At 37.3% G+C, this 23,339-nt stretch overlaps 3 protein-coding genes and 1 long non-coding RNA gene across 6 annotated transcripts; 2 read left to right on the top strand and 2 right to left on the bottom strand.

Annotated features, from left to right (window-relative positions):
• The first annotated feature begins 4,740 nt into the window (after positions 1-4,740).
• LOC119076131 lies at positions 4,741-6,569 on the top strand. The gene is made up of 5 exons (XM_037182803.1): positions 4,741-5,398; positions 5,472-5,522; positions 5,657-5,891; positions 6,049-6,219; positions 6,287-6,569. The coding sequence occupies exons 1-5, from the start codon at positions 5,257-5,259 to the stop codon at positions 6,537-6,539; spliced, it is 852 nt and encodes a 283-aa protein (XP_037038698.1). The 5' UTR covers positions 4,741-5,256; the 3' UTR covers positions 6,540-6,569.
• A 434-nt stretch (positions 6,570-7,003) lies between these two features.
• Positions 7,004-17,484, top strand: LOC119076179. Its single transcript, XR_005087547.1, has 3 exons — positions 7,004-7,040; positions 13,306-13,310; positions 17,352-17,484. It is a non-coding gene; the product is annotated as an uncharacterized LOC119076179 (long non-coding RNA).
• LOC119076134 (uncharacterized oxidoreductase TM_0325-like) lies at positions 9,276-21,882 on the bottom strand. Of its 2 annotated transcripts, XR_005087540.1 has the most exons (3): positions 21,323-21,882; positions 20,645-21,056; positions 9,276-9,331 (listed from the first exon to the last, which is right to left on the bottom strand). XR_005087540.1 is itself a non-coding variant. In XM_037182808.1 (2 exons), exons 1-2 carry the CDS (start codon positions 21,758-21,760, stop codon positions 20,697-20,699), a joined length of 798 nt encoding a protein of 265 aa, XP_037038703.1. In that variant the 5' UTR covers positions 21,761-21,882; the 3' UTR covers positions 20,545-20,696. The 2 variants fall into 2 exon arrangements, 1 of the variants encoding a protein (XP_037038703.1); XM_037182808.1 differs by lacking the exon at positions 9,276-9,331 and having other exon boundaries at positions 20,545-21,056.
• On the bottom strand, positions 17,155-18,434 carry LOC119076111. Of its 2 annotated transcripts, none has more exons than XM_037182772.1 (2): positions 18,295-18,434; positions 17,155-18,226 (listed from the first exon to the last, which is right to left on the bottom strand). In XM_037182772.1, the coding sequence occupies exons 1-2, from the start codon at positions 18,331-18,333 to the stop codon at positions 17,240-17,242; spliced, it is 1,026 nt and encodes a 341-aa protein (XP_037038667.1). In that variant the 5' UTR covers positions 18,334-18,434; the 3' UTR covers positions 17,155-17,239. The 2 variants fall into 2 exon arrangements, with proteins under 2 accessions (XP_037038667.1, XP_037038666.1); XM_037182771.1 differs by having other exon boundaries at positions 18,292-18,387.
• Positions 21,883-23,339: the final 1,457 nt, after the last annotated feature.

Here is a 23,339-nt window from a genome sequence, read left to right as displayed (position 1 = left end):
CATTTAGCCTCGTTTCGAATAGATCATCTACAAGTTACGGTACTTTCAAACCTTGAACTTAAGTTTCGTTAAATGTTTCGTTCATTCATTTGTATGAGATCTTGTAACGCGGATGGAATTTTTTAACGTGGACGACAGCATATCAAACGTACTTGAAGATGGACAAGCAACAGTACTTAAACATAACCACAATTTTGAACAAAGACAAAGTCATTCGTTAAGTTTTTATTCCTCCGTGATGTCTGACAATTGAGGGTAAATTAAACATATGTCTGATGTTTCAACGAGAAATTTAACGAAATTCGAGAAATTTAACGACATTCGAGAAATTGAACCAAATTCGAGAAATTTAACGAAATTTTGCGAAATTCGAGAAATTTAACGAAATTCGAGAAATTTAACGAAATTCGAGAAATTTAACGAAATTCGAGAAATTTAACGAAATTCGAGAAATTTAACGAAATTCGAGAAATTTAACGAAATTCGAGAAATTTAACGAAATTCGAGAAATTTAACGAAATTCGAGAAATTTAACAAAATTTTGCGAAATTTCACGAAATTCAACGAAATTTTGCAAAGTTTGTGAAACTTAACGAAATTTGACGAAATTATGAGAAATTTAACAAAGTCCGAATTTTGCAAGTTTTACAAATATTAGACCATGTAACTGTATGTATGATTCTTAGAAATAGAGTTGTAACGTCACAGTGATGTTACGAATTGTGACGAAAAGACAAAAAATCCCAACAATAACCTTAAAACTTTTGAAATACAGCTATAACAGTGCTTGGCACTAGGCGACCGTTAAACGAATTGAGTAACAGACGCAATGATACGACTGTCACATCGGAAAGAATTTAAAGATTTCAATCGAAAACGAGTTAAAGATTTCTCTCACTTTATCTATGAGATTTTGCGAAAGAGCGGCGAGAATCTTCGAACATTTTTGTATACCCTAAGCAATGTATACCACTGGTAACTGTTACCAGTCGTGTTAAAAAAAAAGTGACTTGCTATTTTACCGAAAGCTAATTTGTTGGAACTTTCTCGTGCGTCGATTTTGTTTAGATAATTAAATGTTACGCAAACGTTATTATTATAGAGACTTACAGGTGTAAAATTAGTTTGAAACGAAAAAAGAAAAATGGAAAAATCGAATTTTGTTTAGTTGTTTAATGCGACCGAGGAGAGTGTATGTGTGCATGGCGTTTCTTTTTTGTTTAAGTTATTTATTTATCCACTTTCAACCCAACACCCCATTATTCTCTCTCTCTCTCTCTCCCGCCAACCCACATCAATCAAACATTATGATATATGGGTTATGTTAACATAACCAAAATGCAATTCACATTATTATACAGCGAGAAGGAATTGCATTAATTTATAGAATGAAACTGAATTTTCGTCGTAAAAATAAAAATAAATTTAATTGAATGTGTCAATAATCAAACAAACCAATGGATAGATCTACAACATCAATATTATGTAACGTTTAGTAGAACAAGTGAAACATAACTAGAGGATAGAATCATTTACTTTCATCGGGTAAGACAATTTAATTTATCCCAATTTATTGGAGACTTTTCTTTTATTATAATCGTATCCGATAGGGCCGACAATTTTATGTAATTTTGATTTCCTTATCAATTTATGATTTGTAATTTGATTGAGCGATTCGATTGTTTGGTCAATTTATTGCAAAATGAATTTATTAATGAATCAAATTGTAGTTTATAGTGAATATTGAATGGTTAAACACTTATACTACTATATATACTATGCAGAAGTTAGACATTATACGGCAACTTTTTCCACTCATCAATGAAAGTTAAAGAATACGAAGAAGAAGAATGAGAAAATATTTAGCGTTATACGAACCATAAATTTATCTTTACTTTATAATCCTCAATTTAACTAATTATTACGGTTTATGATTAAAACAAACATTTTATGTAGAAAATACGAAATAATTCATTTTAATGAGCAATGAAATGAATGAAAAATATTATTCTGTTTAGCGAGTAAAATCAAGAGACATGGAATAATCGACAAAAGAAAAATGAGTAAATGTAGTAGGAATTACTATCAAAAAAATATTTTAGAAATAAAAACAACAAAATATTGTACCTAAATTGCACGGAGTTTTCATTTTGTTTCCAGTTTCCCATGGGATTGAGGTGAAAATTCGCCGACATGAGTATCATCGAGTTGTTGAAGAAATGCCGAGGAGTGCACATTTCTTCGGAAACTTTTATTGTTGACTGACTGTAAGTCAGGGTTCGTATGCCGGAAAATACCCTAAAATGTTTGTATGAAAGGTTGTATGATGAGGGATTCTTCTGACAAACAGAAGACCGAAATGGGACGCATTTTCTGTTTGAATTTTTTATATGGACCCAGTAAGTTATTCGACCCCAGAAGCCAAAACCAGTTTCAAAAAAATTCTTCGAAGCTTGTGTGGCTAGTGTGAGGTGATCAAAAACCGAAAACTTGCACTTTTCTTACATATTATTCAGATTGTCGGATTAGCTCAATTAAAAGACAAATTTCTTAGTTTTGCCAATATATTTCGTTCTCACTTCGAGTACATCATCAGGGCTGTAACAAAAACATTTCCTTGATAAAAACAACATATTATAGCTGTAAACAGAGACACAGCGTACCTATGTATAACTACATTCGTAACAAAATTACAAAATTGTATGACTTCCACGAACACAATTTCGAATTACTACGAAACACATTGCAGTCTAATGGATATCCCAGCAAATTGTAGCATCTTCTTATGACTTGTTTTTGTATTTTATACAGACGGAACATGCACAGCAATATTGTTATGGACAGTTTTGTAATTTTGTTACGAATGTAGTTATACATAGGTATGCTGTGTCTCTGTTTACAGCTATAATATGTTGTTTTTATCAACGAAATGTTTTTGTTACAGCCCTGATGATGTACTCGAAGTGAGAACGAAAAATATTGGCAAAACTAAGAAATTTGTCTTTTAATTGAGCTAATCCGACAATCTGAATATTAATTGACCAGCTCACAAAAAATTGAAACTTTTCTTACAAAAATTTATCCAGTTACATAAGCCGTACAGTGTCGTGTGGGGTGTCATTAGAAAGGTAATTGCATGTACTTCCGGGGCAAATAGGGTTTTATTTTCTAAATCTCGGAAAGTATTTAAATTAAATGAAGTAATAGACTCTCGGTTGGTGTACTGGTAATATGCTTGCCATCAGTGAATCAGAATTCGTCAGAATTCTTTTCAAAAATAATCAATTGATTATTGTTAGTAAGAAAATTGAAACGAATTCGTATGCGACCAAGAGCCACGATTAAATCTATAAACTCTGTTACCTTTCAGATTCTGAAATTCAGAATATAGTTAAAACTGTCACTTCATTATTTTTAAAATGTATTTTGCTATGCCAGACAACATATTAAGCCAAATGTCGTTGCTTATTTCGAATTTCGAAAATTCGTCTATTTTGAGCTAATCTTAGTAGCTTTGCCACAGAATAACTAGAAATAGACGAATTCCGAAAAGGCTCAAGAAAGGCTCAAATCTACCGAAAAATGAGAAAAATTCGATTTTTTCAATTTCGGAGTATCATACTGACCACCCTGTATTTTTAGCGAATTGACTTGTATGGAGAGTCTTGTGCAGAATACAATACTCTGACGAATTACCGAAGAAACTATAATTTAATTTTTACTACTTTCCGCTCTGTGATGGTGAAAAAACACAATTTTTGAGGTTGGAATGCCCATAACCCGAGAATGACCAAAAATCAAGCGTATCACCCAAACTATTCTTTATCAGTGACCTATTTGCCATCGATTCCAGCAATAACATGTTGTCGACCCACCCGTTCCCACGCCTTGTTCCATAGAGAGTGTACTAAATATGTCGGTGAAATTTTGCAATTTTGAGCAGCTCAATCCATGTAAACCATTAGGCAACACCAAAGAACCGCATATGCATGTGTGTGTTGGAACAAATATTGCAACCTAAACGTAAGCCAATGCAAATTCGGATTGTATTGTTGTCCATGACTGTTCCAATGTTTGATGATGGTATTGAATGTAACCAGGCATTTGATTCTTTACATTGTAAAGCTTCGAAACGTGCTACGTCCGTTTTCGATGTAAACTTGAAGTTCTCTTTCATTATTCGTTGAGTGTTAATTAAATCCCAGTTCCTATGCAAATGCTTGGTAGAAGGTGCTTGAAGATCATGTAAACTTTTCCATTTTTCCAAAGCTTCATCCAAATGAACAATAAAAGTCGTCTCTTGAAAATTGAGAATATGAGAGACATGACTTTTAACTCCAAATGAAGAGCTATGATTTATGATTTAAGTCAATTCTAGCTTCATTAATAACATCGTAAAAATCTTTTCAGTCTGGTAGAAAAGTCCGAATTGTCGAATATAGAGGATGAGACACTGGCATCGTTATTTTCATTTTTTTTACAAAGCCAACGTCTTTACCACCTTAATAAATGTACTTTGTTTGCTAGAGAGGGTATTGGCATACCTTATTTAAGTTTACTACTGCCTTGGGAAGGGATCAGTGGAAACAATTGACGATGACTACTTCAAGATCACTCTAGCCTCAGAGCACCACTGAACCGTAAGGTCGAAACAGCGTCTGCCTTCTTTTATCTAATTTAAATCGAATCGTGTGGGTAAGGGAAGAGTTTGATTGTTTGATACCACATCATGAATAAACCGATGAATATCATCTGGGTCCATTACTCGTTTCATTCAGATTGTCGACCCAATTTAAGTTCTAGTTCGAGAAAACATATTCGTCACACACTAATCGTGATCATTAAACTAGTGCCACGTTTGTTGCTTTAACGGATTCATTTCATTTTTCATGTGCCTGTTACAGTTTTATGTAAGTGCGTAACACGACTCTTGATTATAATTACAATATTTGACAAACGAAAGTATTCTTCTCGTGTCTCATTTAACTGTGGTCCGATATGTTTCCCGAGCAATAAATAGTTATTTTTACCATCTTTTACTGTTATACAATTCTTTCCACTGCAGAATACTCGTAATTTGTTTACCCAACCACTTATTGGGCACGCATACACAAATAGTGGTAACAATTGATGATTTCGTCGGTCATCGTTCGAACTGTTAACAAAACAATTTTTTTTCATTTAATTCTTCACTTATCGAACATACATCGAACATATCGTTGGTCCACAAAAATTAGACATTAGATTTATAGCAATATGGTTTCGCTGGTTAGGCCATCATTATTCGTAATCGTAGCATCGGTTTTCAATTCGTTTGTAGTTTGTACGGACAAAGAGTTATTTCTGTCGCGAAAACGGCGCTACCTTACATTTCCCGAAGAAAGTACACTGCAATTGGGTGAGTTTAGGACAGAGAAAAATTAAATTGATCGATTGGGCCTGTGACTGACGTATTTTACATTTTGGGATAGTTTACGATCAGATCATTGGCGTTGTGGACTTCACCAATCTCTTCATCTTAGGTAAAAAATTTGATTATTTTTCGTGAGTCATCAGTGACTGTGATTTGGATCCAACTGGATCCATGTTTCGCATGTGATGAACCGGGTAAAAATTGATGGTACTCTTTCACCACACTTTTCATATATTAAATTAGGAATTACATGTGCCATGGCTTGGCAATTGCCGCACGAACCATTCGATGAAGATTTTCTGAAAAATCAATTTCTGAATGATGATGAACCGAAGCGGAGAATCGATGAAAATGTCACCGATACGTCGGTGAACGACTACCCAGATCGGAATTACAATTCACTAGACTCGAGCAGTTGGAACGAAGTGTTTCAAAGTAACAAACTCTCATCATCAGCATCATGGGATGACAGTACCAGGTTTGTGTGTTAGTGGGCGCACCAGTCTTTGGGCATTTAGCAGTAGTCGGACAAACTATCTTATGGATGAACAAATAATAGGTGTTCGACTACTGGTAAATGTACTGCTGATGCTTGTGCTCCAATCTCTCATCTAAGTAAATTTCCCCTTCGCCAGAAAGAAATTCTCGTACCAGAAATTCAGAAAACCAACGAAAAAACATTTGGCATATGCGGCTATCGGTAAACGCAGCATACCGCCAACGAGTAAATTTGATCGGTTCTACACTAACCATCACCGCACAACGCGGCACGTAATCTACAAAAAAATCGAGAAATTCTTGAATGCGTAAGTACGAAGTCGTATAGTTCATAGGAGAGTGTACAAGTGATTAAACCGAATACTACGCTTCTAGTCGTGGAGTGCATGGATCTGATTGTCTGCGTAAAGCACTCTGTGAAACCAGTCAACGACAAGGGAATGAGAAGCCCGGAAGTTTTGTGGCAGAAATCATGAGAGTGATATTCAGCTTGCCGGTACCGAACGAAGATACCGTTTATCACGGTCCGAATGAACGTGATTATGATATGGCGCATAATGCTAGTATTAACTGCTCCGAAATGTATTCAAAGTGTAAAGAGAGTTTGTGGAACTTGGACTTTGTTTAACTTCAATAAAATCCAGGCGACAATAATGGACGGTGAACTTTGTGAACGTTTGTGTTTGGTCTTTTATTATCGGTATGATGCATGATAACGCCATTGAAGTACAAGATTTCGACACGAAAAGCATACAGTGCAAGGGAAACGAAAACTTATAAATTAGCGTTGAGTAGACCTACGCTCTGGCCGCTATTTCATTTCTTGTTGTAACAGTACGGCCTCACCAAAGCTTCGGATGCCGTGACTACAAATGAGTATGTGATCTAATACCAAATTTAGTACTGTCCTGAACATCAGGTCTGGCTGATTGATGCACGCGGAATAAAGCCGCACCCGATATCGTATTGGTCAGCGTTTGCGCACTTTTCGTAACCGATTCGTAGTCAGTGTTGATTTTGAAACCATTTCCATCGCCCGTATTGAATTCTTTCATAAATCGTTCAAAAGCACATTCAACATCACTAAGACCATTATTCACTACACTTACATACGAGGTCGTTGCCAATGGTTGTCGTCATATTTGTTACGAACTCTCTGAACTTGTTCATTAGAATAGGTAACACTCGATCGAAATCGTTTATGATGCCTTCCGCACTGGGATCATCTGCTTTGACCTGGCTCAGAACATCTCCATCAATTCCGATCGCTCCAGATGACAGAATTTTTGATTGAGAACTACTGAATGCAATAAGTTTTGCCAGAAAGCCTTTCTGAGAAAGGTCTGAAATTTGCTGGGAAGTCTATTCAGTGCTGCTACTATGTCATCGTAATATTTTTGAAGTCCCTCAATCCAATTCGGTAAGCCTTCATTTGAAGTAGTAGATTTTTTCCACACATTATGAGGAATTCTTTTGAATTTCGACTGACCGAAATCGGCGCTATTTTTTCCGGGACTTTTTTTATATATGCCTAGTTAGGCCTTGGTGCCTAGGCCCCAAAACCAGTCTCAGATATTTTTGATTTTCCATACCTGGCTGGTTGTAAGTGGCCAAAAGTCGAAAAATGAGGTTTGGTAGTTCGGATTTCATTTCAGTAAGGTGGCGAGGACACGGGCGTGTATGGGTTCGTTGGAAAGCTGAGGTCAAGTACTCCTGGGGCAAATATTAACTTCATAAAATTTGCTGATAATCGGCCGAAAATATGACTTCTGGAAAATTTCTCAGAATCGATGGAACCTCCGTGAACTTTGATGAGAGCTGTGACCTCACTAATGCAATTATTTGATTAAATTATTACTTATTATGAATGTGGAAGGCCTCAGCTTTACAGCGATACGCATATTTACTAGTTTGGCGGAGTGAAACACACAGTTTTCATCTGTTACGTAGTCACGTACCAAACTACTAAATATGGATATCGGTGTAAAGCTGAGGTCCTCCACATTCATAATAAGTAATAATTTAATCAAATAATTGCTTTAGTGAGGTCACAGCTCTCATCAAAGTTCACGGAGGTTCCATCGATTCTGAGAAATTTTCCAGAAGTCATATTTTCGGCCGATTATCAGCAAATTTTATGAAGTTAATATTTGCCCCAGGAGTACTTGACCTCAGCTTTCCAACGAACCCATACACGAGCGTGTCCTCGCCACCTTACGGAAATGAAATCCGAACTACGAAACCTCATTTTTCGATTTTTGGCCACTTACAACCAGCCAGGTATGGAAGATCAAAAATATCTGAGACTGGTTTTGGGGCCTAGGCACCAAGGTCTAACTAGGCATATATAAAAAAGTCCCGGAAAAAATAGCGCCGATTTCGGTCAGTCGAAATTCAAAAGAATCCCTCTATCTGTAGTACAGATTCTGTACTGAACGGTTCCTCGTTCTTAATCTTTTAGTCGCAGCTGTGATGGACTAGAGACAGTTCAGATTTTAATATTTCTGATGGTTTTAAGTCAGAAGGAAACTTTGGTTGTCTCACCACAAGTAGCAGGGTGATGAGGACATTTAACTTCAAAGTCATCTTCGAAATACTAAAAAAATTGTGTCGACTATTAGAGTGAACTCGCGTCGGATTTTTTCTAAATTTTTGTAAGACAGAGAGCTTATCGTGTATGCGCCAGCAATTTACTCATTAAATGTTGTTTTGCTGTGGTCAAAATTGCATTTTACGTTTTATCTAATACACACAGACTGTGCGTGTCTGTTCTTCTATTAGATGAATATTTTTTCGCTTCCAAGCCTTACATGCAAGGACTGGCTGCCAGAAAGCGCTCAAGATTACCATGCACTTACTCATAGCTAATTTTGTAAATATTGTGAAATCACTGCTAAATCGCTCAAACAAACAATCATTTCACAAGCTGTCCATTTGGACTGAATATGAGTATAATGTCCATACTCACCACTGCTTGTTATATTTACCACAAGTAATTCTATATTCACCAAAACTGTAGTCACATCACGCAGGGCCTATTATTTGGGAATCGATTTTGGGAATATTTGGGAATATTTGTGAATTTTCCCAAATATTCTCAAAAATTCCCAAATATTCCCAAATATTCCCAAAATTCACAAATATTCACAAATATTCCCAAATATTCACAAATATTCCCAAATATTCCCAAAATTCACCAATATTCACAAATATCCCCAAATATTCACAAATATTAACAATATTGATTCCCAAACCATGAGGCTGATGAAATCACAGTAGGCACTGCGTTTCTGTTATACAGATAGATGACTTGTTTTTGTTGTATGAGTTAAAACATAATCCTAAGCGGTAGCTCGTATCACTAAAGCCTCCAAATTTGACACTTGTCAATTCAGTGTTCATGCTAGTAGCAGGGCTGTGCCGTAACACATACATTTTTTGGGGTACCTCCAACGCCGCTGGCTTAAAACACTTTATTATGTATCACAAATTTTATAAGCATCCACTGAATCGTTCAAATTTTATTTAAGTCTACGTCCACCTGGTCTTAAATTTTTGTGAATATTTGGGAATATTTGGGAATTTTGGGAATTAATTCCCAAATAATAGGCCCTGCATCACAGTGAAAAACATCCTTTCCATCAAAATTTGTTCTTGTTCGTAAGAGGTTATTAACTAGGACACTTCTGCTATGATCCTGTTATTCTGTCTCAAGAAATACAAATATTTTTCCATGTGGTTAGTCTGTCTATTAGACAGAGCGTTGCAGTTATACTATAGTGTAAGAAGCTAAGCAATATTTTCAATAGAAAGAATTTTAGGGGAACTCAGAGGTAATGCAAGTAGTGCGAAAGCTGTCTTGAGGGGAGGGTCAGACAAAAGCCTGCGTGTGATAGATTTTTCTTCTTTTGTATTTCAGCTTGCGTGGGGGAATAAGAGGTTTCAAAATCATTTTCATGCGAGTCTTTCCATTTAGTTTTGGGCTAGCTTGCTGCAATAAAGACTTTTATTCTTAGTGAAGACATCAAATCATGAATGTTTACATTTACACTAAGCATTTTTGCTCCGTGACGACGGATTTTTTTGAATTTAGCATTTTTGCTCCAAAACGACGGCTTTACTACTGCTGCTCAGGCCGTTAACAAGGACCAGTACGTAGTCTAATACCAAGCTGAGTACTACCAATGCATCTTGAACGTCTGGATTGTCCAACTGACATTGAGTGAGCTGAACGTCACCCTTCAGCGATATGGTGTCTACGAGCTTCTGTACACGTTTCATAACCGGCCCGTAGTCAATTTCTATTTTCCTACCTTTTCCATCACCTTCCTCGAACTCTTTCACGTAGCGCTTAAATTCACATTCTAGATCGCTAATAGCAGTTTTCACTGCACTCGCCAGCTCACGGCCAATTATTTTCGTCATGTTTTTTACCACTTTTCTGTACGCTTTCATTAGAGTGGGTAGCACTCGATAGAATTCGTTAATGATACCACTCGCACTGTGAACGTCTAGCTTGACCTGGGCAAAACTTTCTAAAATTCCAGTCGCACCCGATGAAAGAATTTTCGATTCTGAATTGCTGAATTCGATGACTTTAGTCAGAATCGTTTGGAAAGTCGTCTTCACCAAATCAGCTGGTCCCGTTACCTCTCCGGGAAACGTACTGAAAGCTGAGATAACATCATCGTAATACTTTTGAACTGGTTTCATCCAATCCGGTTCAGTTGTACTCGAACAAGCCGTCTTTTTCCACACATTTTCTACACTGAACGGTTCGTCTTTTTTGTCTTCTGCTGTCGCAACGCAGATGGTCTAGAGTAGAGACGTTTGAGAGGATGATGTTAGAAGAGAAGCGTAAAGGTGGTTTCACTTACAGTCAGAAAAGTGATGAGGAGACCTAACATGAAATTCATTTTCGTAACACCACAAAATGTTTCCACCAAGTATATGGGATGTGACTGTCTTTGATTAGTGTAATTGCCTTTTTATCAGTTTTCCTGTTATTTGCAAAAAAAATTATTTTTATTTATTTGGGTCGCCAGACTATTTGTGCTGCGTAAATTGTGTGTCCAAGATTTTTAAGAGCAATTATAGTAACAGCGTGTAAAATACATGTTTTAAAAATAGAAGCTGAATAGTCCAAGTTCAATGAAATATTGAACTGACTGACTTACCTTTAGGGAATGGGAACTTGTGACACATATTGTGTAAACTGTAAAATATTTTCATGAGCAATGAGTTTTTATCTTTGCGATCAATTGTTGTTGTAATATTTATTTATTATTTACTGTCGTTGCACGACAAAGCTTATTTTTCACATCATCAATAAGTTCAAGGTTCCTTACAATTCAAGGCGTTGGATATGTTGAAGGTTTTCATTGGGGTAGGGAAGAAAAGTGCACCTTCTGCAACGCTAGAATGCATCCTCATATTTAGAATTACAGAAATTTTGAACACGTAGACAAGGTTCAGGACCAAGTTTATCACAGATGTAGCCTTGATACCACGTAGACTAATAGTAGATTATGCACCTCTGTCTAAAATGTTTATTTTGACGATTTGGATTTTGTTCCATGCATTCAGCGTCGGCTCGGTTCATAACTTCTAAATCGTCAAAATAAACTTTTTAGACAGAGGTGCATAATCTACTATATAACCTGTTCTTTCTGAACCTTGATCGGTTGTTGACGCTTACACAACAATAGTTATTTGTGTAACAAGAATCGTATGGAGGTATATTATCGCACTAGATGTAAGATTGCCAATCCGAGGTGAGGCCGAGGTTGGGAAGACGTCGTGTTGCATACAACGTTTTATGGAATGAAGAAAATCGAATAAATACCGAGGATAATTTCAGTGAGACTTCAGTAACACATGGCTTTTATCGCACTAGTGCAAATCCTTTATCGCACTAGAGCGATAAAATACTCTCATACCACATCGATCACAGGTGGCATAAGTTACAAATATCATCACTGAATTGCATAAAAGTATGTTATTGGCATTTGAGGGGAAATGTCGATACCATACACTTTATTGCATAAGCAAAAAAGTGAAGACGATGTAGCGGAAAAGGCAATTCTCCTGTCAGTTCTAAAAATATTCGTTTATGATTTCTGAGATAACAGAAAAAAGCATTGAGAGAGGAAATTTTCATCTGCAAGGCAGAATTTCGTATATCGACACAACAATTGAATGCTTGTGTTGGTTTGCCTTACAGATGAAACAATGGAAATACAATGACAACGGCTCTCTGCACTTGCCTTTTAATATTAAGAGGCATCGGTGCTTAGCTAACATTGTAGCAAACATTTGTGTGCCCCGTATTAACGAAATTTTCATAAACTGTTCAGTTTTCTCAGAGCTGGTCAAATTGCTGCAACTAAAACTAATTTTTATTTAAAGCTACCACATTCGTGGTCGGAATTGCAGTCGTTCATATTTCTAAAAAGGATTCTGGTGGAAAGATATCATTAGAAGTAAACTAAAATCCAGTATTTAAAAAAAACCGCCCAAATGTATGCTTTTCAGCAAAGTACCGGTGACTCTTAAGGAACGTAAGCAATAAAATACTGTTATGATCCGAACATATGTAAATGTGCTACATTAATTGAATTTTTTAAAATCACAAATCAAATGTCAGATTTGATGAAAAAATTTTGAAAAAAACTTCTTTCGTTGATCATGACTCAAACATTAATTTTCCGTTAAAAAAAATATGAACACGAGCGGTCTAACTTTAATTTTCATGTCATTTCATTTCCGTATTTCTATTTCGTGGAGAATTCTTCACATTTTCACAGATCAAATTAACACTTGCACACTACACTTATATACCTACGATGTATAGTTTCAGTGCTTAATCATGGTTTCATGGTGTCAGGAAGTTTGTGTCTTGACTGTGTCAGCAGTTGATGTAAAATTGGTAGTTAATTTCAGTGTAGTAATGGTCAAAGTATAATGGACAATCATCATACTTACAAAGCAAAAATGTACAAGTAAATGGAGCAATTTGAAAAATCGTGCACCGTGTTGACTCAGTCGATTTTTGTAGCACACTTAGCCTAAGTTTTCCACTTGAGCGGAGCGAGTTTAGAAATATAGGGACGTGTGCTACAAAAACACTAAACCTCTTGCGATTGACATCATAGATTGTGAATTTTTTATTTACCGTCACTACCGCAAATATCAGTGATGCGTGTCTTTTGAGCTGCAAAATTTAAGAAATTAAATTTTCCATGATAATACCTGCCGACAGCGTCTATCAGTGACAGTCCTCAAAAGATCAAAATGCTCAAAATCCACAATCATGCGAAATCTGAAGGTATGATAACGTACGGACATATCATTTGGTATCGATAGTAAGTAAATGCAGGAATAAACCAAGGTAGATGTAGTATGGTTGACTATGATTAGCTAGTGTTTTACAAAATATTTTCGCTATCTCAAAACAGAGGGCCATAGTTTCTATTCCAATTTTTGTTTGTAATGAAGGTAGGAGTAAGAGATGTCGTCTGATTCGGTGGTATATGACATTACCTCCACAATAAATGTACCTTGGTTAAATCACTCCATTCTCATATAAAGAGGCGTTGAAATTTGCATTTCTGTTAATTTCTGTCATTAAAATTCATATTCTGAGACGCACTTTTACCTTTACGTCGTAAATACTCTACAACAACCTCTATTAGAGGAATCATTGTTGACGCATTCTGCGAGAGTACGCAAAAAAATTTTGACCAAGAAAATTTTGACTTAAAAAAAAAAATTTACCGAGAAAACCTGGCAGATAAAGTTTCTTAGAAGTGTCTTCCTCAACAGCTGCCACGCGACGCAGATTTTTTCGTTAAAATTTTTGTTGTAAAGTTTTACAGTCAAAAATTTTTGTGTACTCTCGAAGCCTATTTTCATTATCAAAAGGATTTTCTTTAGATTTTGGACAATTTGGATACGATGAAATGTTCGCCTATATTTAGTTGTCTTGTTCGTAGCGCTGGTCGCTTCCTTCTTTTTAAGAAGTACAAACTGCGTCAGGAACTCCGCTATCGCTACGCTCATGATCACACGTGTTAGAAATTACTTCTAAGTTTAAAAAAGCACACGCGTAAATCGTTTATTGATTCAACTGTTCTAACTGTACAGTCCTATTTATTCAAAACATTATTAAGAAAAATTCCAGACCATTCGTGACGCAAATGACAATCAATTTGTTTAAGTCTACGAGACTATAGTGGCTTCCAATTATTTTCAGCTTAAATTTCGTTGGATGATTCCGCTTTTGAATAAACTTAGCTTAACTTAGCCCTGATTGAGACTATCACCTGGCCAGAGGATGCTCATTGAATCTTCTTTTGGTTTACTGATGAGATCGTCAATATTCTGTCTATTTTTTCCTGGATTCGAAATTGTATTTACGGTGACGAAGATTTAGAAGAGATTAACTGAAAATTCAACTGATGAATATGTCTACCCTTTTCCAATGAAACTGCCTTCTGATTCAGTTCTCTTTTCCTGATCATTTATAAAATGTTTGTTTTAATATTAAAACAGAAACAAAATTATTGAAATTTGAAGTCGTTATTGCTGTCTGGATTATCAAGGTCCCCTCTTTTAATTCAATACTTCTACATTCAGCTGATGATTCGGCCTTTTTTCGTTTGTCAATTCTTTCTGGTCCTCTATTTCCCGAAATTTCAAGAAATTTTAAAGAAAACTTTAGGAGATAGGCCTCTAACGGTTGTCTTACCGACAGTGACGCACATGTTCAATTCGATTATTTCCAGGTCCTTGTTTCCTGCTCATTGGAAGACGGCTAAGGTCATTCCGCTGCACAAGAACTCGCGAACTCATTCGCTCGATGACTACAGGCCGATAAGTATGTTGCCTGCTCTTTCTAAGGCACTTGAGAGGTTACTGAAAAGGCAGATGATTCGTTTCATGGAAGGTCGTGGCCTTCTGTTCAAGTTTCAGTCTGGTTTTCGTTCCGGCCACAGTACGACCTCAGCTCTCCTCCAAGTCACGAATGACATTAGAGTAAATATGAGTAAGAATGTTGCCACTGTTCTCCTCCTTTTAGACTTTTCCAAGGCGTTCGACTCTGTTTCGCATGATCTGCTTCTAGTCAAGTTGCAGACGGAGTTTGGTTTTTCGCAAAATGCAACTCGGATGATGAGTAGCTATCTCTCGGGTAGGACCCAGTCAGTGTGTGTGAATGGGTTCCAATCAGAGTTACTCAGTGTTCGTTGTGGTGTTCCACAAGGATCGGTATTGGGTCCTGTCCTTTTCTCAGCCTTTATTAATGATCTCCCTGGTCGATTGCGTCATTGTAAGAGTCACTTGTTTGCAGATGATTTTCAACTTTACAAGTCGGTCAGTGAGAGTAACATTTTTCTTGATATGGGACTGTTGAACTTGGATCTGGCTGGTGTGTCGGCGTGGGCCAAAGAGAACCGGTTGAAGCTCAATGCAATAAAGACTAAGGCCATTGTGTTCTCGTCTGGTAGTTGGGCTAAGGATATACCGGAGGTTGTCTTTGAAGGGGTTACAGTAACCTACGTTTAGTGTCAGCGAAGGTTTTCGCTGGACTCCGTAATATGTGGCCTGTCGCTCGTTCCTTGCCGTTGAAGACGCGTGAGCTCCTTGTTAAGTCCTTGTTGTTGCCACATCTCACGTATTGCTGCCCAGTGCTGGGTCAGCTTTCTGCTAGCTCGAAGAAGGTTTTTGAGAAGTCGTTCAATGCTTGTGTTCGGTTTGTTTACAGCATTGGTCGCTATGAGTCAGTTTCGGGCCACGCTGCTCGGCTGCTAGGGAATGACTTGTTTGTGTATTTCGATTATTTGTCATCGACGTTTTTGCATAGGGTCATAATTTCGAAGCAACCTGGTTATGTGTACGATACTTTTGGAGCGTCGAGTAGGACTCGCAACCTGATTTTGCCGCGAAATGATAGAGATGTTGTGAACGGGTCTCTCTTCGTTCGGGGTGTCGCCAAGTATAACGCTCTGCCGGCTGTAGTGAAGAGTAAACTTTCGGTAACTGGCTTTAAACGTGTTTGTAAGGCTCATCTAGGGCTCATAAGCCACTAGTGTCTTGCAGTCAATATGTCATTTCTTTCATTTTTCATCCTGTTCATCTTTTCATTTCATGTTTCAGCTACTCACACTACCAGATCGATCGATGCGTTGTTAGATGTACGGCCATGAAGCTTTTTCTTTTTTTTTTTGTCAGTGTCTATAGACACTATACTGTTCACTAATAATTATTCTTCGGTTCTTTTCGATGCATTAATTGTTTAAAGGAAGAATGATTTGTTTGTAAATTTTTTTTTTTCTTATTATTTACTTGGATTTTTGTTTTTCATTCGGACGATTTCTTCTCTTAAACGCAATCATCTACAAATTTTCGCTATTTTTTGTATCGCGTTGTTTTTGTTTCGCGTATAATATGTAATTTTATAAGGTAGATCACCTTACACATATTTTGTCATTAATAAATCAATCAATCTAACTGGAAACACGGACGGTCGGAACCACAAAGTAACGTAGGATTTTTCATTTCGTTAAAAGTATTGAAATCGACCAATTATGGGAATGCAGCTTCTTGGAACATTTATTGCGTGGCAAAATCTTAACTTACAATAACGTGTAGCTTGTTGAACTCGTACGGACGCCCAGATTTTTTTTAAAAGCTAATTTGGAGTAATACGGATGCGGAATTGGCGAACTTCAATATTTGCGGTTCTGCAGTCTACGACAATTTTTTTTTCCTAATGTCTTCCAGTTATAGGACTTGCGTCACCGGCGCTCTGCTAACGCGCGCCCATGATTTCTATATTGACGCCACCTCCGAGTAGAATTCGCACCCTTTACTAAGTTTATGTGCAATTTAAGCAGATTGATCGACGCGCCTTTTGTTAACCAGTCCGAGCCAGCCACAAAATTATTCTTGGAACGTGTTGCAGGTCTTAGTTCTTTGTTAATTCTTAAATTTCAATCTCTCTCAATCGTATTGAAGGACTTACGCTAATGTATAAGAACTAATTCTAATAATGTCCTTAACGGTCTGAGCTGGAAATGAAACCCCGGATATCTGAAGTTCACCCACAGTATAAAAGATTTTGGTGAGTGGGAAGAGGTTAGATTTTGCTTCGTCATCTCACCTCACACCAAATTCATTGTTATAGTATCCTGCCTCACTCCGAGACAGCTTATGCATAAAATTTACAAGAGAAAACGAAATAATTTCAGTTCTTGATTCAATTTATTGATTCAGCTTTTCAATAGGTGAATGAAATGGGCCTTATATAATAGACATCACGCTGTGTGTCTATCCAATTAAGCGCAATGGTTTGAGTAATCCTTGAGTAATGCCTTGAACACTATTCGCCAATTGCTGAGTAATTTGACCAACCGATTTGAACACGGCCGTCAATGTTGAGGACAGTTTACTGGACGAATTGTTAAGTGTTCGTAAATGTGCTCGTACATTTACCGCGTTTGAAACAGTGTTCACGACGATAGATTCCGTAATTTCCTGTACGAAAACTCCTACCGAAACGACGATTACATGAAGAACAACAGGTTCTTCACATTTTTGCTCCAATATAATGGCTTCACTACTGCTGCTGAGGCCATGAACAAGGACCATTACGTAGTCCAACACCAAGCTGAGTACTACCAATGCATTTTTAACGCGTGGATCTTCCAATTGACATTCAGTGAGCTGAACGTCACCCTTTAGCGCGATGGTGTCGACGAGCGTCTGAACACGTTTCATAACCGGTTCGTAGTCAATTTCTACTTTCCTGCCTCTTCCGTCACCCTTCCGGAATTCGTCCACATAACAAATGAATTCACGTTCGAGGTTGGTAATGGCAGTGTTCACTGCACATACCAGCTCAGGGCCAACTGGGCACGTCAAGTTTGTTACCACTTGTCTGTACGATTTCATTAGCATGGGCAGCACTCGATAGAATTCGTCAATGATACCACTGGCACTGTGAATGTTTAGCTTGACCTGGGCATAACTTTCTAAAATTCCAGTCGCACCCGATGAAAGAATTTTCGAGTCTGAATTGCTGAATTCGATGACTTTAGTCAGAAGCGTTTGGAATGTCGTCTTCACCAAATCAGCTGGTTCCATTACCTCTCCGGGAAAGGTACTGAAAGCTTTGATTACATCGTCGTAATACTTCTGTACTGGTTTTATCCAATTCGGTGGGCATGTGCTTGAACAAGCCGTCTTTTTCCACACATTTTCTACACTGAACGGTTCGTCCTTTTTGTCCTCTGCTGTCGCAACGCAGATGGTGATCTAGGGACGATTTAGTGGATGTTAGAACAATTCAGAAAACCGAACAAAATTTTTTTTTGACTTACAACAGTCAGAAAAGTGATGAGGAGACCCAATTTGAAAATCATTTTTGAAAAACTACAAATAATGTGTCGAAGGTGTGGACGAACCAATTGAATATAACTGCCTTTGAATAGTGTAATTTCCTTTTTATCTCATTTTTTTTCAGCTATTTGCAAAGTTTGTTAAATATTGGCTTAAATGACAAAACATTCTTCTGAATAAGACGAAATTGACGCCGTTGCTACTCGGATCGTTAGTTTACTCAACTGGCCGTTTTATTGAATGTTTGGCTGATTAGCTTATTTATTTTGGGTTTCTTTTGTTATGTTTTTGTCTTCATAGTTTACCTTACAACACCTGTATCACAAGAAACGAAATGCGTGCGTTTGTTCGTTTATGTTTTCGGTATAAGCTATTATACCCGGCTATCTTGGAGGAGGAAATGTGAGCTTCTTTCGCCACGTAATTGCTGGTAATTTTCCTTGAGTTATGAAGCAAGAAAGAGAACTTAACGTGTGGGGCATTTTATGCGATGATATGGCAAAGTATGTTGAGATGGCACAGAAAATATATTTTAAAAATTTTCCACACATTCGAATATCTTTAGCCGTATTTCTTTGAACATCTGTGCAAATGGCTCAATTTAGATCACCAAATTTTCTCTAAAAATTGCATACTGTGTGAATCATCATTGAAATGTCGTGTTCAAGTTTTTCAAGGCAGCGAGCGAGTTAACTTAAATTAACATAATTTTTCCAAACTTCATCAGGTACCGTAACTAGTTGAGTGCGCAGCGCAAAGCGCTGCGCTCTTAATACATGACTTTGCAACAATCTAAAAAACAATGCCCGAAGGGCATCGTCCTTTTTAAAAATCTAAAAAGTAGGTAGGAGTGTTTTTTAGGTTGGAGAGATGGGAAAAAGTCGAGTTCGGACCTAGGTTAGCACTGAGGCCGCACCTCGGACCTAATGATTTTATCATTGATTTCGGTAGTGCTTTTGATGCTGATTCAGGAAATGTGGGTCAAAATTTTTTTTTATGCGTCACTTGGCCGCTAGGTGGCTTCAAAGTCGGAATTTTTGAAAGTTAAAATAGCTGTCACTTCGCGTAAAATCAATGGATTGGCGTGATAGTTCCGTCTAAAGGGTTTTTGTGGTCGGCGCTTCCAATAGAACACATTTGAGAGCCGCCAGAAGCCTGTGAGCTGCCGCAAATAGCAAAAGACTGCTTTTTCTCACAGTTTTTCTCGATTTTCTCCAAAATTTGTCGATGGCCACTGGAAATACCTATCGATTGATGTGCATATCAAAAAAATCGTCGGAAGCGTTTTTGAGAAATGTCGAAAAATGTGCCAAAACATAGCAACAACTTCGACGTTGGTACGGCGACAAGATGGCGTCGTAGAGTTTTGGTTTCTTCGGAGAAAAGGTTCACACAAGAAAGTTGAGGAGGGTCCCAGAACAAATTTTTGATGGCCGAGGTCAGTAGACCGATTTGAGATTTTAAGTCACTCGATGTTCCAAGAGTCTCAATGTGCGGCACCAAAATTTCATTTTACAGTAGAGATCTTTATGTCACTTGGATTTTTTATACAACATTTCCCAAAGTTTGGACCGTCAATAATCTGATCTAATCTAATGTAAACAGTTGATGCTGGATCATTTTCCTAAAAGAATTCGAAAATTTCAATCAGTGCATCTTTCGATGCATGTTTATGAATTAAATTAAAGATAAGGCCTATCAATTCCACAACATTTCGTCATCAAACACTAAATATTTTATATTAAAATATTTGAGTTTCGATTCCAACTCTTACTTACAGAATCCCATTAATACAACGAACCATTTTGTAAACATCAACAATATTTTTCATTTCGCTTTATCAATACGTCAAAATGGCAGTACTGAACGTACTAGATCAACACTGATAGAAAAGTTAACGCGGTGGACGTGTACTGTACGTAGTGGACGTGTAAATTGGCTGGCAGACAGTTATTTTTGGATCGAACACCCCACTTACCAAATACACAACTTGGAACCTCGGAAGTAATATACTATTACATCGAACGTTAGTACCGAGCGCTTGATGTGTAAATTGTCACTCGAAGGAGCAGTTGCTTTCATGCTGAAGGTGCATATAGCAGTTAGAGTAAGTTACGTCCTTAATTAGACATTTTTATTTGGACGGGTGAGAAGTTAAATTGTAGCTCGCGCCTTGTTTATTTCACTCGAGAAGTCCATTGAAGACATGACTTAGCGCGTTAATGTTGAGTATTGTTTAAGAAAGGAATTTTTATTCAAAGCAATGCAAACGACAAAATTTACAATTTCCGCTTTAAAATAAAAGGACTGCCACCACAACGAAAAAATTATTGTATAGAGTGTCGAGTCGACTGATCGTTTCTAAATTCCTTTTTCCCATGTACGATTATTCGTCAGATGCCAGGATCTTTTGCAAATCAAAACTTCTTACTAACAACGATCCACCATCAACTGGCAGCAATACCCCAGTTAAGAAGGACGCTGCATCACTAGCCAAATAAGCAATAGCTGCCGACGTATCGCTCACTTCACCAGTACGACCAACCGGATGACTTGCCTTCAACGCTTGAAACAATAATTTCATTTTCTCAGGTGACAATCCCATTGAGCTGCCGACCAAAGGAGTCCTTATTACGCCCGGATTTATTGAATTTGCCCGGATACCGAATGGTGCCAAATCGAGCGCAATGTTTTTTGTGAATTGATTGACTGCTGCCTTTGAAATGGAGTATGACAAAATGTTTGACTGGAAAAAATGTCTGAATTGTAACAACGAAATATCAAGCAGAAGCAAAGCACTGCTCCTAGCATTAAGGTACAAAACATTCGGAGGCTGAAGAAATCACAGTACGTTTCTTTTGTTTAGAGAAATGACTTGATTTATGAGTTGAAACATACAACACAAGCAATCCTAAGCGGTAGCTCTTATCACTAAAGCCTCCAAATTTGACACTTGCCAATTCAGTGTTCATGCTATAGGAGCAGTGCTGTGGCAGAAGCATATGGACTGACTTCACACATCAGTGCCGCCACACTGGCTGTATTAATGATGTTTCCTTTTGTTTGCTTCAAAAATGGGACAGCTAATTGGGTCAGCTCGATAACACCCTTTACGTTAACAGCAAAAAGACGATCGAATTTATCCATCTCAAAAGTGGTCACGTCATCAAAATGGGCGATCCCGGCGTTGTTAATTAAAACGTTCAATTTTTGGAAATGTTTGATCGTCTCATTTATGATGCGCTTAGCATCAACTGCAACATCTGCTACAATCACTAGTGGGGTTGGACTTCCAGCTTTTTTTATCTGTTCGGCCACGTCCAACACATTTTTCTCGTGACAGTCGACCAAAGCAATTTTTCCACCTAATTTAGCCAAATGACGACTGGCATCTGCTCCGATTCCAGAACCAGCTCCTGTGATCAAAATCACTTTGTCCTCGAAAATCATGGTTCCTTCTGAGGCTCTAATAGGCTAAGTGTCTGTTTCGATAAATTTCTTACTGCACCGAGCAACGTTTACCGGCAACTGCACGCTGCAAACTAAAATTATATTTGTCCCCAGTAAAGTCTTATTGCTCGAAAGATGGAAACGTGAATTCATTAAGTAGTTGCCAGAACAAGATGTCGACCGCATTTTTGATTAACGCGATTAACGTCGACTCATTTTGTAATTAGTAATTTTTGCAACTAGTTGCGAAAAGTGGTAGTTTTTGTCACTAGACGTAGCTCGCGCCTAGTTTATTTCACTGGAGAAGTCCATTGAAGACACGACTTAGCGTTAATGTTGAGTATTGTTTAAGAAAGGAATTTTTATTCAAAGCAGTGCAAAGGACAACATTTACAATTTCAATTTTAAAATATAAGGACTGTCACCACCACGAAAAAATTATTGTATAGAGTGTCGAATCGACTGATCGTTTCTAAATTTCTTTTCCCCATGTACGATTACTCGTCAGATTCCAGGATCTTTTGCAAATCAAAACTTTTCGGGTCCTTGGTATGAAAATCCATTTCACCACTAGTGGTGAAAAGTAAAACATTGAAAAACCTGAGAAGAAAAGACCTTTCGATCACCACCCAAATCACGCATGAAAAAGTTCAGTCTCCGCAGCGCAGTTGCAGAAAACTAGGTCCCAACTTGTGGATAGGTCGGGTCTCTTGATGATCCTAATTTAATTGGATATTCGACTAGTTTATGTTAAGAGTCAATGCGCCAATTTCTCACACAATTGGAAAACAAGCCCGCTCCGATATGATTGAGTTGTAGCTCATTCGATTCGTCGTTCAATTCTAGCGAACAGGTATCTGCCATTTTTTTTAAAACAAAATCCAGTTTGGTTGTAATATGTATACATGTCATGTGATGTCAGATGGTGTTTAATGGTTATTTATGAAACAAGAATCGTATGAAGGTATTTTATCGCACAAGATGTCGATTGTCAACCCGAGGCGAAGCGGAGGTTGACAAGACATCATGTCAATTATCAATTATCAAATATCAAATCAATTATTTTGTTCATTTAATGCATTTATATTTTCTGGCATAACTTTCGAATAGTTGATCACCCATAGCTCATCTTGACCTTCCAAATGTCAAATGGATAACTTTTAGAACCTAAATTCTTCACTATTTTCTCACTATTTCTCACGGGAACAACACATTAAATTATCAATTATCAACAGAGTAAAGTCCGGTTTTTCTGGAATAGTTTCCAGAACCTTATCCCGACATAGCCCATTTTCGAACTTAACTCAGAAATCCCTTTCCTCGTCGATAAAAAAAAATCATCAAAATCGGATAAGAATTACTCAAGCTATAGTCATGACAAACAAAAATATGTTACAAACAATTACGTTTTTCATCACATTTCATGCATGGTTAGGTTACAAATATTTTATGGTATTTTCTGGCGTAAGACCCTTGACTTTCAGTCAAGGGAATAAATTGTATTCGGGAAATTGATGCAATTTACGATATTTTCTTCTACTGGTCGACCCTGTACTGATTTCATTAATTACTTATCTAG

Source organism: Bradysia coprophila, unplaced genomic scaffold, assembly GCF_014529535.1.
Source record: "Bradysia coprophila strain Holo2 unplaced genomic scaffold, BU_Bcop_v1 contig_232, whole genome shotgun sequence".
NCBI lineage: Eukaryota > Metazoa > Arthropoda > Insecta > Diptera > Sciaridae > Bradysia > Bradysia coprophila.
Note: the sequence above shows the minus strand (reverse complement) of the source record. Positions and strands in the feature narration are given on the sequence as shown.

Bases quoted from the DNA above. Each gene is read 5' to 3' on its own strand.
- LOC119076131 (XM_037182803.1), top strand. From the start codon at position 5,257: ATGGTTTCGCTGGTTAGGCCATCATTATTCGTAATCGTAGCATCGGTT. The intron at 5,523-5,656 runs GTAAAAAATTTG...ATATTAAATTAG, and splicing joins CACCAATCTCTTCATCTTAG to GAATTACATGTGCCATGGCT. The intron at 6,220-6,286 runs GTAAGTACGAAG...CTACGCTTCTAG, and splicing joins ATCGAGAAATTCTTGAATGC to TCGTGGAGTGCATGGATCTG.
- LOC119076134 (XM_037182808.1), bottom strand. From the start codon at position 21,760: ATGATTTTCGAGGACAAAGTGATTTTGATCACAGGAGCTGGTTCTGGA. The intron at 21,057-21,322 runs GTCAGTCCATAT...CATTTTTTCCAG, and splicing joins TGGCGGCACTGATGTGTGAA to TCAAACATTTTGTCATACTC.
- LOC119076111 (XM_037182771.1), bottom strand. From the start codon at position 18,333: ATGATTTTCAAATTGGGTCTCCTCATCACTTTTCTGACTGTT. The intron at 18,227-18,291 runs GTAAGTCAAAAA...AATCGTCCCTAG, and splicing joins TCATCACTTTTCTGACTGTT to ATCACCATCTGCGTTGCGAC.